The sequence below is a fragment of the Blennius ocellaris genome, assembly GCF_963422515.1.
Source record: "Blennius ocellaris genome assembly, chromosome: 7".
Lineage (NCBI taxonomy): Eukaryota > Metazoa > Chordata > Actinopteri > Blenniiformes > Blenniidae > Blennius > Blennius ocellaris.
In genome coordinates this window covers 21,233,314-21,248,141 of record NC_137656.1, presented here as the reverse complement: position 1 = coordinate 21,248,141, position 14,828 = coordinate 21,233,314, and the positions used below count along the sequence as shown (strand labels likewise).

At 41.0% G+C, this 14,828-nt stretch overlaps 2 protein-coding genes across 2 annotated transcripts; one reads left to right on the top strand and one right to left on the bottom strand.

Moving 5' to 3' along the window:
• Window positions 1–1,055: 1,055 nt before the first annotated feature.
• On the top strand, window positions 1,056–5,118 carry LOC308132574 (aldehyde dehydrogenase 1A1-like; the record flags this gene model as incomplete). Its single annotated transcript, XM_080499721.1, has 13 exons — window positions 1,056–1,091; window positions 1,651–1,755; window positions 1,927–2,067; window positions 2,187–2,316; window positions 2,469–2,530; window positions 2,639–2,767; window positions 2,878–2,991; window positions 3,082–3,184; window positions 3,993–4,177; window positions 4,264–4,428; window positions 4,552–4,709; window positions 4,819–4,893; window positions 5,046–5,118. Exons 3-13 carry the CDS (start codon window positions 1,972–1,974, stop codon window positions 5,116–5,118), a joined length of 1,290 nt encoding a protein of 429 aa, XP_080355847.1. The 5' UTR covers window positions 1,056–1,091; window positions 1,651–1,755; window positions 1,927–1,971.
• Window positions 5,119–5,924: 806 nt separating this feature from the next.
• tmc2b (transmembrane channel-like 2b) lies at window positions 5,925–14,792 on the bottom strand (the record flags this gene model as incomplete). The annotated part of the gene is made up of 19 exons (XM_080500065.1): window positions 5,925–6,142; window positions 6,237–6,366; window positions 6,454–6,532; window positions 6,891–7,016; window positions 7,597–7,836; window positions 8,046–8,113; window positions 8,548–8,676; window positions 8,766–8,924; window positions 9,456–9,635; window positions 9,741–9,935; window positions 10,276–10,423; window positions 10,502–10,644; window positions 10,950–11,048; window positions 11,121–11,227; window positions 11,314–11,395; window positions 11,485–11,575; window positions 12,625–12,774; window positions 14,142–14,535; window positions 14,756–14,792. The coding sequence occupies 19 exons, from the start codon at window positions 14,790–14,792 to the stop codon at window positions 5,925–5,927; spliced, it is 2,775 nt and encodes a 924-aa protein (XP_080356191.1).
• Window positions 14,793–14,828: the final 36 nt, after the last annotated feature.

Below are 14,828 nucleotides of genomic sequence, written 5' to 3'. Positions count from 1 at the left end.
GTTGTTTTTCTTTGTTTGGGTGAACTAAAATAAAAAGTTTTAATGTACGTTAAGTGGTAAAAGTCAGTAATTTACTCCAAAAGGTACAACTGGTCGCTGCAAATAGAAAAGATAAGAACATGATCAGTTGTTTAATTAAGGACTGTGACGTGTGTGTGTGTGTGTGTGTGTGTGTGTGTGTGTGTGTGTGTGTGTGTGTGTGTGTGTGTGTGTGTGTGTGTGTGTGTGTGTGTGTGTGTGTGTGTGTGTGTGTGTGTGTGTGTGTGTGTGTGTGTGTGTGTGTGTGTGTGAGAGAGAGAGAGAGAGAGAGAGAGGACAACAGTTTCAATTCTTTCATCAAATTATTCTTCTCATTAAAATATTGCTAATCAATGTGCTTGACTCCATCAAACAACAGCTCAGCTTCATAAACCTAATGTTATATGGAACATTTCTTAAACTAATAGCATGCCCCAATGTACTTTTAAATTTTATTTTATTTTATTTAATTTCCAGGCCACCTCCTGATTTTCTTGACCACTTTTGTTCAAACACCAAGAGTTGAATACTGTTGTTGTTCCTCATCCATGTTTAGATCTTTGAGTTTCTCTGAATGCTGAGTGCATTCTAATATTTGCCAGTATTTCTCCTTTGTTTTAATGTTATGGTAGTATTTCATTTTCAGACAAGGTCCAGTGTTGTATTCAGAGCCTTCAGAACTTGTGTTGCCTGTTAGAACCCATTTACCATTCTCTGTGAACTTGTATAGGTATACCATTACCCTATTTGGCACAGCTTGTTTTTATTCCAATTACCAGTACTTGGAGTAGCATCTTTTGCCTCTTATAAAAAGTAGAGGTCAATCAGTGATTCAGAAACTAGCTTTTAATGAAAGCATGAACATGCCTAAGAAACACACAGACCAACATTGACTAACATGATATTGGTTTGGTTATTTTTCAGAGGGAAAATGTGAAAACGCAAACTCTCAACCTGATAATAAATGTGACCACCAGGGTCCAAACGGAGCACACAGATCACAGCCGGTAGACGGAGCAAAGATTCAGCCTTTACCCACTCCAATCCAAGACCCTCCGATTGTTTACACAAAGGTGAGTTCATCAGGACTCAGAGCTGATAGAGAACAACTATAATTGCCCTTGATGTAATCTCTGCTTTGGTTAACATTTCTTTAAAAGTTAGTTTTGTTCATAGGATAGTTGGGTTTTCTGTGAAAGTGCCTCGAGATGATTATGTTGTTATTTGCCCCGTATGAGTAAAATTGAATTGACTTGCTGGTTTTTGATGGTTTTGGCTTTCTGAGAAAATCCTACTTCACAATGAAAATCTGCATTGATGTTTAACAACAGAAATTTATAGGACACTGACAAAATTCTAGTTTTTGCTCCTATCATTATCGCCATAACATACATTTAATTCTAATGGTCAAAAACGCCCTTACTAGGCAGAAATGGGTCTGTATTTGATCAAATCTACCTGTTCCTAACAGTGTTCGTGTCTCTTTAATATCATGTGCCAATGATTCAATAATCTGGTATTTATACCAGTATCAATCGATTTATATCAGTGATATCAGTGCAAGCAGAAAAATAAGAATTTTCGTCATTCATTTCTCTGTAATATTGCTCTTCGATGCTGCTCTGGTGTCAGTTGTTTATCGATAACGATTGGCACGAGTCGTGCAGCAGCAGGAAGATTCCTGTGTTTAATCCCACCACTGGGGAGCTGCTGTGTGAAGTGGAGGAAGCAGATTCAGTGAGTATATTTCACACCGTCGCCAGTAGTCTGAGACAGATGTGCTTGGTAATTCTGTTTAAGAAGGAATTTAATCATTTTACTTTAGTTCAAAATCGTATTTTTTTATATCCCATCTGAGATTGTACCTGTTCTTGAAGAACATATATACGATTGCTTTTTCTCTGAAAGGAAGACGTGGATAAAGCAGTGAGGTGTGCCAGAGCCGCCTTCCAGATGGGGTCACCATGGCGATCCATGGACGCCTCGGACCGAGGTCGTCTCCTAAACCGACTGGCTGACTTAGTGGAGAGAGATCGACTCTTACTCGCAGTGAGAAACACACAAACAAGCAAAAGCAACGAAATCCACCCTTTTGAATATGAGACCCTGTAGAGATGATGATGATGATGATGATGCTTTTACACTAATTGCTGTCTTCTTACTTCTAGACGCTGGAGGCTCTGGATTCTGGGAAAGTCTTCCTCATGGCATATTTTGTAGATCTGATGGCCACAATCAAGACGTTGAGGTATTACAGCGGCTGGGCAGACAAGATTCATGGAAAAACTATTCCCGTAGGTGAGCAGGAACTGTTTTAGTGTTGGTGACACTCCAAGTTTCTCCTCTTCTATTTAAAGTTTTAAAGTTGTGGAGTTAAAATATGAAATGACGTCAACAGAATAAAAGGCAAAGAGGTTAAAAATGGTTAAGCTGCATGTGTTTTCATTTAGATGGAGAATATTTCACTTACACGCGACATGAACCCATCGGAGTTTGTGGCCAGATCATTCCTGTGAGTAGTAGCAAGTGAATTTATCATTATGTTGATAATTTTGAATGTGTATTGTGTCACCAGTGCCTCGGGTTTTTGCATCTGGACTTTTTGCTTTCTGTCCCGCAGTGGAACTTCCCATTGATGATGTTTGTGTGGAAGATCGCTCCGGCTTTGTGCTGCGGGAACACCGTCGTCATCAAACCTGCTGAGCAGACCCCATTATCAGCTCTGCACATGGCTGCACTCATCAAAGAGGTCATATGGGGGGAAAAAAACTCAAACATGTAGAAATTGTCCGCCTACCAGTATGCTTTAATAAAATGTAATGATGTTCTGTGGCTGTCCCTCCATCTGACTGTGCTCAGGCTGGGTTTCCTCCAGGGGTGGTGAACGTGGTACCAGGTTACGGTCAAACCGCAGCTTCTGCCATTTCCCACCATATGGACATTGACAAAGTGGCCTTTACTGGATCTACAGCGGTTCGTATTTTCTAACATGTTGTCTTATCTCTTCTCTGTGATTTTTTTTTTTTTGCGTTTGTTAATGTTCAGTATGTCACTCTGTACCAGGTCGGGAAACTTATCCAGAAAGCTGCAGGTGAAAGCAACCTGAAGAGAGTTACTCTGGAACTCGGTGGGAAAAACCCAATTATCGTCTTTGCAGACTGTGACTGTGAGTATCAACAATATTACAAGTCTGATATTTCTAAACGTGATTGACTTTATCCGTGTTCACCTTGTTTTCAATGAATCTGTGATTCCCGGTGTCACATTATTCTGTGTTCATTTCATACATACTTTTTATTTTCAAGTGACTAATAAAAAGTTGGGGTTTTTTTCCTTGTTTTCATCCATGTGTTTTAAAACTTTGTACCCTGCTCTTCACCTGCTGTCATCTATAGTTGGCTTGAAGCTCTTGCAACTCTAAACTGGGTGGAAATGGGTAAAGATGGTCGGTGAAATGGATCAAGAGAAGGGTTAGGAATAATCCACAATAATTAAAGGATGACAGTTTCCATAAAGCAGTGGATCCCCTGCGGTCCCCTTTCCTCTTCGAAGGAGTGCCAAAGATCATAAACTTCAGAGACGTCAGATGTGAAAAGTGGATTTGTGTCCGCCAGCATTTGACTTCACTGTAATTTTCTGGTCAATCAAAGATTAGAGAGAGGAACCACATCCTTTCTTCAAGGCAATCTTGGGTAGCAATAATAATGTGAGAGCCAAATAAAGGAGCCTTAATAGTACATTCAAATGAGCTGGTGACAGTTCATGATATTTCATTGTATTGATCTGCGACATAGTTTAGTTAATTTAGCATTTGCAAGGTCCTTCATCATTTGTAAGTGGTTGTTATTTTTTAAAGACACTTCAGATTCACATTCTTAAAATAATATCTAAGAGCACAAGCATTGGTGACTTTTACAGTTTGCTTAAGTGATTAAAAAATGTATGTCAAAAGTGTTTTCATGCCTGTGTTGCAGTAGAGTATGCAGTGGAGCAGGCCCACAGTGGCCTGTTCTTCAACCAGGGCCAGTGCTGTCTGGCTGGATCCAGAGTGTTTGTGGAGGAGCCCATCTACGAAGAGTTTGTTCGCCGCAGTGTGAAGAAAGCCAAATCCAAAGTCCTGGGAAATCCACTCGTCCCGGGGGTGGATCAGGGACCACAGGTGGAAATCATAACCCTGCATATTTGCTTGTACGCTAAAAAAATTGAAAGACGGGGAGGATTGTGTGATTATGTGGCTTTCGTCAGATTGACCGGAAGCAGTTTGATAAGATAATGGAGCTGATCGAGAGTGGGAAGAGTGAAGGAGCGACGCTGGAGTGTGGAGGGACGGCGTGGGGCCAGCGCGGGCTTTTCATCCAGCCTACCGTCTTCTCAAACGTCACTGACGACATGCGCATCGCCAAAGAAGAGGTACCCACAGCGACTGAATCGTGAATCACTTGGTTCTGTCATCCCGTCAGTGACGCTTTGAATTATTTTCTCGTGTGATTTATTCACTCTTGCCACAGACATTTCCCTCCTGTGCTCTCTCAGATCTTTGGTCCAGTGCAACAGATAATGAGTTTCCGTACTATCGGCGAAGTCATTCAGCGAGCCAACGCCACACACTACGGCCTGGCAGCGGGACTGTTTACCAACGACATCAACAAAGCCCTCACAGTCTCCTCCGCTCTGCAGGCTGGCATGGTCTGGTATGCAATTAATCCTTTTGGAGAGTCTGCACAATTAATGATTGCCTTCTTCATTATTGCACATGATTGATCAAACTTTTATCTTTACTCTATGATATTGTTTTTACAGGGTGAACTGCTACAATGCCATGAGTGCCCAGTGTCCATTCGGTGGCTTCAAGATGTCTGGGAACGGTAGAGAGCTGTGAGTGACACAAGAGCATGACCTGTCACATGCTTTCCTTGTCTTATTTCTATGTCTTTAAGTTCTGGGTTCTGTAACACGCTGACTTGATTGGTGATGGTAGAAAACAGCAAAACAATGAGGTTTCTTTTTTTTTTGTTTTGTTTTCTCAGAGGGGAATACGCTCTGCAGGAATACACAGAGATCAAGGCAGTCACCATCAAAATCTCACAGAAGAACTCATAACTTCATTGTTTCCGTCATGTTTTATCATTGTGTATTGTTGTGTTCATAAATTCTGTGTCACTTCATCCATTAGTCTCTCAAAAAAAAGTCATTTAAAGTTGTACTGTGTCAATATTATGCCTTTGTGTTGATGTTAATATGATAATGATGATAATTGTTTCTCTTCGACTCTACATACCGGGAGATTTTAGTGACGTATCTTAGTGGAGTAGAAAGTGTTTTTGTTTGCCATTAACGACTTGAATAGCACTTTGGTGAAAATCAAACATTTTAATAGGCATCATAGAAAAATAAAAAGGCAGCCTATGTACATGGATTTCCAAATGACATCAGTGAGTGTTGACTTATATCAATAAACAGTATTCTTCACACGCACACAAAACAGACACACACACACACACACACACACACAGGAGCATCATCAAGGCCATTTGTTGCTGTATATCTGGATTCCATGTCTATTATTAAAGATTTACATTTATGTTACGAGCAGAGCAGATGATACACTTATTTCCGTTTTAAACTACAAACTCCTACAAACACAAGCCTTTACTGGCAATAATTGTTAATAACTTACTAATTTCCCTGTTTAAAATGCTATTTTGAATGCTTTGCAAATCAGCAATTAATCATCACGACAAGATAGAACATACGGTTGCATCGCCGTGCCTGAGTTAAGGCTGTGATGTATTTATCAGTCTGCCATTAGCAATGCATGACTACCTGCAGTAACAACACTAAGGAACACCTGCTGTTCGTGGAAAGCTGTTTGTGTTTGAATCCTTGACGAAATCAGTCAATCATTTCTATCTTCTTGGCGATACGCCCTGACCTCTTCCACGGCCGGGCCCTGGGTGCGGCCCCCTTGCGTGCCCAGGAGGCGGCCCTCTTGGCCCCGGCGCGCGGGTCACTGGCCCTCTGGGATTAGAAGCAGCCAGTGACACCTCCTTCTGCAGATTAACCCCTCTCCCTGCTGACCCCGGCTTTGCTTTGGTGGACTTGCTGGGCTTCTCCACTATGACATCTGAGGGAGCGAACGGAGAAGAAATACAGCAGCGTGTACAATTAGACGGCAAATTGGCTGACAGCCGGTAGACTAAAGGGATTTGTGAGTGTACCAGGTGGGGGTGGCTCCTCCTCGGTGGGGGGTGGTATCAGAGACTTGTTTGGCAGCAAGTCCTCCAAGTCTTTCATCACTTGGTTAGTGCTGTCTTTGTTGTTCCTGCGGTTCTTCTCCTCGTCTCGAGCCTGAAGTGACAAAACATGAACCAGTCACTTGTTTGTTTGAATCTTGAAAAGAAGACGAGAGGGGTTGGAAAAGAAAGTCAAACTAACCATTTGCATCTTCTTTTTAAGGTCCATGTTTGCCTGCTGGTATCCCTTTGAAACAGCATTCAAGTAGTAGAGTGCCAACCTGTTAGACAGTGGAAATCATCGCTGGAGATAACTGTGCTATATAAACAATGCAACAGACACTGAAGTCCTGCTTTATGGGTTTACTGAGCCACATTATCCAGCGCTAGATGGGAAAAGAGTGACATTAGTGCCCCTCTGTGGCAGTATGCAAATATGATAGCGATCCTCCTTATTACATCATTTGAGTGATATTTCTTCCTCATAAGCTAAATTTATTGAAATGTTCTCTTGCATTTTCATTAATGCACAGATGCATACATGCTTGCCCAAGGTGGATGGATCTAACCAGAAAACAGAGCTGGGCTGTGTTAAGGAAAGACAACACAGTGTTTGACCTGACATTTAAACATACTTACACCATGAGGAGGACAGCGGGCATGATGAGTCCAGGGTTGGTGGCATAAGAGAAAATGTTTCCGATGAAAGCTGGTAGATCCTGTTCAATAGTCTCCATAACCACGTCATACATTTTCTCCTGACCACTGAAGGGAAACACACACACGCACACACACACACACATACACACACACACATACACACACACATTGCACAGTAATGTACATCGTCCCTTATGAATAAAATGTACATGTATATGATTTAATGCCTATAGTTCAATTAACCAATTTGAAAATAAAGATAGTTAAGATATATATAAATAGATAATATAGACTAAACAGTAATTAAATACCTTAAAACTCAAAACATAACCTATAAAAGAAAAACAAAACACAAAAATCAGCAAATGTGCACCATCAAGCCTGTTTCAAGCCTGCTTGAAACATGTAACAATGTAAAGTGAGAATAACTCTGCCAACATAAAAGTGATCACAACAGTTAAAGACTGTGCATTGTTAGCAATTCTTAATAAAAACACACAAAGCAAAGTCAAAGACACTAAATATTATGCAATATCTGTTATATAAGTGACTTATGTCTGGGATAAAATGCTGCTAACCAGAGTTTGAAGTATTAAGAGAGCAAATACACTATGAAACCATCATGACAGTCGAAATTTGATGACACTACTGAACATCACAAACATGAGTTCTTCCGTCTCCTGACCTGAATGGTCCACAGTCAAAGGACGGGGGCAGGGTCATGATGGTGTAGACAACAGGAAGCAAGCTCAGGAAGAGCACAAGCAGCAGCAGGCCCATGTAAAAGTTGTTGGAGCGCGAAGCCTTGAAAACCCGCTCATGAGGAACATTACAGGCCATCACGGCCCAGCACTGGTAGTACATGGAGGTCAGGAGACGCAGCACGTTCAGACCCACGAGCCCTGGAGCGTAAAACGCTCCCATCCTGAGGAAAAACAACTGATTAAGCAACATCCTTTCAAAGGAACTGCAGCAAACTGAAATAAACAAGGGATTTTTTTGTTTTTTCAGGAAGCAAGAGCTTCGCAGTCTTTGGTAATTATACACATTTTGCACATAAAGACACTCATCAAATAAGTGTTTTCACTGAAGATGAATTCAAAACTTAATAATATGTTTATATGTGTAATTCACCATATCATTCCTTGATTGAAGACAAGCCCCAGCACATTTCCACTGATGTCAAACTCTCCGTAGGACGGCTAGAAGAAGCATACGGACATGATTAGCATGTTCACCTGAATTAGTAAACAGCAGGTCAATACACTTTACATTTAGTCATCTCTCTGTGCCTCTTTCTCTCTCTTTCTCTCTCTCTCTCTCTCTGTAATTAAGTTCTCAATGCCGTGTATGGTTTCTTCCGCCGTTTGGGATCAGTTGTCTTGTCTGATGTTGTATTGTGGTATCAGGTTGACATGAATTAATTCCAAACGGCTGTACTCCGCTCAATGCTGCTGGCATGACACAGTGGCAACATAAACAATTGTCAAACTGATGCATCTACATTAAAATCACTTTTAGCCACATGGCAACATCTTTAATGGCATTGAAAGCTGTGGCTTGTATTATTCCAGCCAGACACCTGTAACAGACGTGGGGTCACTTTGACAAAATTAAAACGATCACAAATACTAACAAATCCCGCCTCCAAGTCCCAGCACCAGCAGTAGTTGAGGAAGCGAACGACCACAGCCCGCACAAAGTCCCCGATCAGGATGGTCAGATAAGACACCTGCACATCCGATACAATCAGCTTCACAAATTCCTGCAGAGCAAAATTCAAAAACATTATTAAAGACAACAAGTGCAGACAACAGAGCGGGATAGAGTACTGCACATGGATCCACTGCTCACTATTCCCACTCCAGTCTCCCAGCACGGTCCTCTGACTACGTCAGCCGGGTGCACGTTTGGAGGAGGCACGTCTGTAGTGTTGTAGAAGGAGCTGTAGTTGGAATAGTATTGACTCAAAGTCCACTCGGTGGCATTCTTGATTGACTTCTCTCTCTCAAGCTGAAGAGCACAACACATTGGATGAAGACAAAACTGTGTGAGTCTCATTCCCACAAAGGAGGTAGAAATAGTTTACATTTATGATTTAGATTGGAAAGATACTCTAGCTTTCACTTTGAATTGAAAAAAGACGATTTCACTCAACAGTGGATCATTTAGCTCATCATCAAAAGGTAAGTTCTGAATTGAAAATTGTTCATTATAAACTTTTAGTAAAGGTCAAAAGAGTATTTTGTTGTTAGGAGACTGCTACATGACTGTTTAACAAGAATTCTGTGTTTTTCAAGCAACCACCAAACAGCAGAATCATGTGATCAGGGTGTTTTTTTTCACTGCTGCTATGAATGCAGTCAGATCTATACCTCAGTTAAATGTAAGTTTAAAATTCCTGAGCAAAATCTATAAAGAGTTCATGATCCACAACGAGGAAATGTGTGTCTGAGAGGTAAAAGTGAGCTCAATTATATCAAAAGAAACTATTAGAAAAGCAGTTCAACTGCATTAACTGCACTACAGGCACATCCATCATACCTTAGCAGTGACCTCGTCAAACAGTGCAAAGAGAAAGGTATAAAGGTTTCCAAGGAAGAGGGCAAAGATGCGCCCCAGCTGCCACTTGAGTGCAATGCGAGGATGATAATCTTCTAACTCTGCAATGGTTTCAAACAGAGGAGGACACACCAGTCCCAGCAGAGACATCACGAACTCCACCTGATGCAACACATGACAAAAGAAGTTTCCGTTACTTGTGGTCCGCATCATTCTCAGGACCGGCACATTTTCACCCCACGAAAAAGGTTGTGTGTGTGAACCTGCCTCATTCTTTTCAAACCATGAGAGATCTGCGTTGTCCAGCTCAGCGAACTCCTGAGAACGTTTCACCACAAAGTAGATGAGATAGCCGCTGCCGCCCAGGCAGCACAGGATCATGAAGTTGGCCAGAACCCTGAGGAAACGGCGGAGATGGATGTTTTCGTCTTTCTGGTTCTCCTGCTCGTCCACAATAGATTCCTGCAGTGCAGATGAAAACAAAGAACATTGATTCATGTCTATTTATATTTGTCTATTATTCAGTACATTTAAAGTCAAACAACCTACCGATTTTTAATTTATTAGTTTTTCACAGTTTCACAATGATTTCATAGATTGGTGTTGATTTATTGGCATGGCAGGGAAAAGGGATTGAGCCATATGTGTACTCTCACAACATTCTGGGCATTACTCATTTGGTAACTTAATTTTGGTTTAAAAAAAAACTGTGATATTCAAAAAATCTATTCTTTTCAGCAACAAAAAAACAAAACATAAGGCTCAATGCTCACCCTTCAAACACTAATGTACACCTGCTAACCTTGAAGCTGGTGGTAATGGAGGCGTACTTGTTATCTGCAGTCTCTGGGTTTCCTATCAGGTAGTCCCAGCTGGTAAACATCTTCCAGCTGAAGGTGAAATCCCCCTCCTCTGCCCCGTCTCCCCCTTCATTCGAGTTACGAGCCATCCTGAGAGGACGAGCAGAACCAAATGAAGAACCCTGAAAACATTTCCAAAATGGACACGCATTTATGTGTTTAGCCCACGTTCTAATGACGACCATCAGGCTGTATCCAAAAATCCCAACACCCACAAGCAGGTACGATAAAGGGAGTCTGAACTGCAGCAGGCCGATCTGCCGCTCGCTGTTGTAGTAGCCGTAGAACAGAAAGGAGTACTTGCAGTATCCCTGTAAAGGAGATGCAAAACGAAATGTGTTCAGAGACATACATATTGCACATGCACAGTCACGTGGAAATGGAAAGTTTACCAAATTATTTTAAAAGTACGTAGCATGATAGCAAACTGTTATTTAAAAAAAAAACAAGCTAAAAAAAAAAAACTAATTGTAGCTAGGCTATAAGATTATTTAATATATCAGGTGTTCAATCAGTCTGGATCATAATTGATTGTTCTAATACTCTATTCAAGGATTAAAGGAGTATTGCACAATTTAAAAAAACAAAAAACAAACATCAAAGTGAAGATCCTCACACCAAAGTCAAATAACACTGAGAAGTCCATAGCTGTATCTTGTTCCGGTCGGGGAACAGTTTTTCTTGCAATGGATCCGTATGGAAGACCCATCAGGACCTAAACATGAAATAAAGTCTTAAAAATGGGGGGGGGGGGCATTTTTAAAACCATTCTGTAAGCAGGACGTACCTCCGGAAGTACTACCAGACCAAACATAAACCCAAACAGAACCAGATTCAGACCATACATCCACCTCAGGAAAATAAAATAGGACGCCACAGATGATCCAAAGTGACCTATAAAATAAAGAAATATGGAGATTGCATATCAGAAAATTGGAGCTCTTCATTTTTTTTTCAGGTCATTTTGTTGTGGTACCAACTTTCCACGTCCTTTATCTTCCTCTCCCAGGGAATACACGCTGTTTTGAAGTTCTCAAAGTCACGTTTAAACTTGATCAGTTTCTACGTAAAGAGAACGTTTACAAAGGTTTGTTCAACAGTATCTTCCACTTCACGAATCAGTAAAGTATCATCAGTGATGCTCAGATTACCTTGGTCATCATGACCTTGTATGCATACAGCTTTCTGCCTTTTCCCTTCCCGAGAGCCCCTTCAAACTTTTCAACAAACTCCTGGGCCTCCCTGTTCGAGAAAACACAAAAATGAAGGAGTGAAATGAAATCCAGTCCAACATCCAGGTCAACACCGCTGCCTATGTACCCAGCAAATTAATTAATTAGTGCACAGGATGCTCAAACGACCGGTATGGGATGATTTACTGATTGATGATACGCTGCATATGTAAAGATGTTCAGATGGCCGGCAGGAAGACTTGGCGAGAGGGAGGTCAGTCAGCCACAGCAGCATGTATCAAACAGTGTCAGGCTCATTAAAAAGTTAGAGCAGCTCAGCGATCAGGTTCCTTTTCCTCAAGTGTATTGATGCTGAGCTGTAGGCACACACACCCACCCACCCACCCACCACACACACACACACACACACACACACACACACACACACACACACACACACACACACACACACACACACACACACAAGCACACAGGCTCACAAACTAACTGTTTCGTTCCAGGGATAGAGCCAGAACTGTTTGCCATGTTCTCACATTTACAAGAAGGTGCTTAACAGACTGAAAGGCAGCCAGACTATAGTGTTTGTATGCCTGCCTTACAGGGATTTAAGGTAAATGTTCATTGTGCATCCCATAGGAAAGGACTAGATAGCCTTAATAGAGGGATAAAACAAAAAGAATCGGTCTGAATGTAGTTCTTCAAAGTTTTTAAAGTCAGCAGTTACAATTTTGTGCTGTGTTACCACTAGCTCTATCACAGTATAACAAAACTTCAAAGATACTTGGATGCCTCCATCAAATATCTTTGTTTAAAGACGTACTTTGCGTTCCTCCAAAGTAATTTGGACTGCATACAAAAGGAGAGCATCAAACAGCTAAAGTAACGCTGGACAAGCTTTAATAATGAATGAACAACATCACATGCGCATGACATAAGTGATGGTCGAAGTTCATGAAAGTAACACACACAAAAAAGGTCAAATAAAAGATACATGAAGAGCACAATGAGGCAGCATCCTCCAAACAAGGTTACAGTAATCACAAGTACACACAAGGTAGAGGGTGTGAGTTAAAGTTGGCCATTGATGTATTTTTTTACTTTAGAAGCACAAGTCTCCTCTTCATGCGCCAGGGTTTGTTCCTCAATGTAGCGATCAATTTCTTCTTCTCCTCTACCTGCTCTTTCAAGGCTGCAATCTCTCCCTCCGACAGTGAATCTTCATCAGACTCAGAGGAAGAAGAGGAGCTGCTGAAAGGAAATAGCAATCACTTGCCTAGATTTTGACAATGTTCTTCTTATACGTAACATAAGGTGGGAGCAACAAAACAAAACAAAAACAAAATTCCCAGCTTAATTTCAACAGTTTTACATTATCAACAGATGTGTAGCAGAAGTTCAACCTTTCAAAATACTATCATGGTGTTTTCAAGAGCATCTTGGTTACCAGAAGTTGTTTTTTTGGTTGGAAGTAAAATGAATGTTTAGATATTGTTGTTTTATAATGAGAAGCCCTGTGTGTCAGTATGTCGTGTAATTCCACTTGCTATTAAACACTCACTTAACATAAAGTGTTATGAGGTCAAATGTTGTAGTTGGCATTGCCATTAAATGTCTAAAGATAATGGCCTGTTTGCAAGATAGCTTTCGATGAAAGACACAAGTTGTGCATTAATATGTGGCGTACAGGTCCTTTTCTGTTTAATCGGAAAAGGAAAAGGAAAGTTTAGTCATGCTTTAATTCAAACACTAACTCTTCCATTATTTCAGAAGTATTACAGATAAACAGAAATATTTCAAGAATTTTCTGTTTTAATCTGCTCTTTATCTTGTGAATAAATAAACGACATAAAAATCACGGTATCTCAAATTTTTCAATGTTTCATGAGATCAGATTTTTTTTTGTTGTTGTTGGCTACCGGAAAAAAAACTGTATTTCAATAGTTTTAACATTTTTGAAGATGCACCTGTACCCCACATGTTAGTGCAATGATGCAAGTTCACACAGGCACCAGTTTGAGATTAAAACCTGTGTGACCTGCACAGAGCTTTTAACCTCCAAAACAATTTGGACCATTTGTGCACATCTGCTTTGTCGCTCTGCATTTAAAGGTGATAGTGCTGCTCCAGTGGTTTTTCATTTTAAAATCAGAGTTTAATCTCAGAAATGACCAATTTCAGACTTTAAAATTTATGGTATTTATGGACAAAATTTACTTCAATTTTGTCCCGGAGCTAAATAAAATCGTCCGTCTTGTCACAGGATAGCCAAAAGTGGTTGGCTGAAAATCTTAAATGCAGCCAGCACTCCCATTTCAGTAGGAGGATGTCCAAGGGTAATTTGCAGCACTAAATAATGGATGAACGAATGAGATTATGCAACTGATCAGAACGGCCATAAACAGTGTAATGTTGTTTACACACACACAGAAAAGCCAGATATACTGTTTGCGTACAGCATGTCATGTATTCAAAGTGGTGTGTATTCTCTGCTGTGATAATTCCATTATAATTTCCTCGACTGTCATTTCTTTCACCTCCCGAATATAAGCCTCACGACCTTTGCGGTGCGCAGAGGGTGCAGGTGGATGAGCGATGGCTCTCAGAGAATACTGCACCTGCTGAACTTCCCATTCTTCTTTTTCTTGTCCTTCTCCCCTGCTTTATTCTGACCTCCTTTCCCTTTCACGTTGCCTTTTCTCTCCTTGTTGTGCTCCTCTTTCGCCTTTTTGGACACATTTTTTCCTCCTTTCCTCTTGTTCCCCTCATCGCTCTCCTCGTCGCTCTCCTCCTTGGCAGCTTTCCTCCTGGAAGCTTTCGACCCTTTGCTTTTCACACTCCGCTTGTCTTCCTCATCGTCTTCATCGCTGTCTCTGGGTTTGGCTTTCTTCTTTCGCCCTTTTCTCCTCGGTGCTTCATCCTCGTCTTCTTCGTCTTCTTCATCATCACTGACCTTTTTGGCTTTGCGCTGTTGTTTGGCTTTTCTGTTTTTCATTCTCCTTCTGGCCTCATCTGAGACAAACATATAAATACCTTTAGAAGGAAATAGCTGAAACATTCACAGCAAGACAAGTACACCCCAAAGATCATTCATTCAGTCAGACTGTTGTGAAATAAAAGAGGACGTTCATCTGGTAGAAAGCAGTTTTTAAACACGCAGACAGATGTTACAAGTGAGGCAGGTTGAACTGACAGTTCACTTCAAACGCTGAAGTTGTTTGAAAGGACAAACCTTCACTTCCACTGTCTACCTCAGCATCAACCTCCATCCCAACTAAAAGAACATAGAGACATATACGTTCACA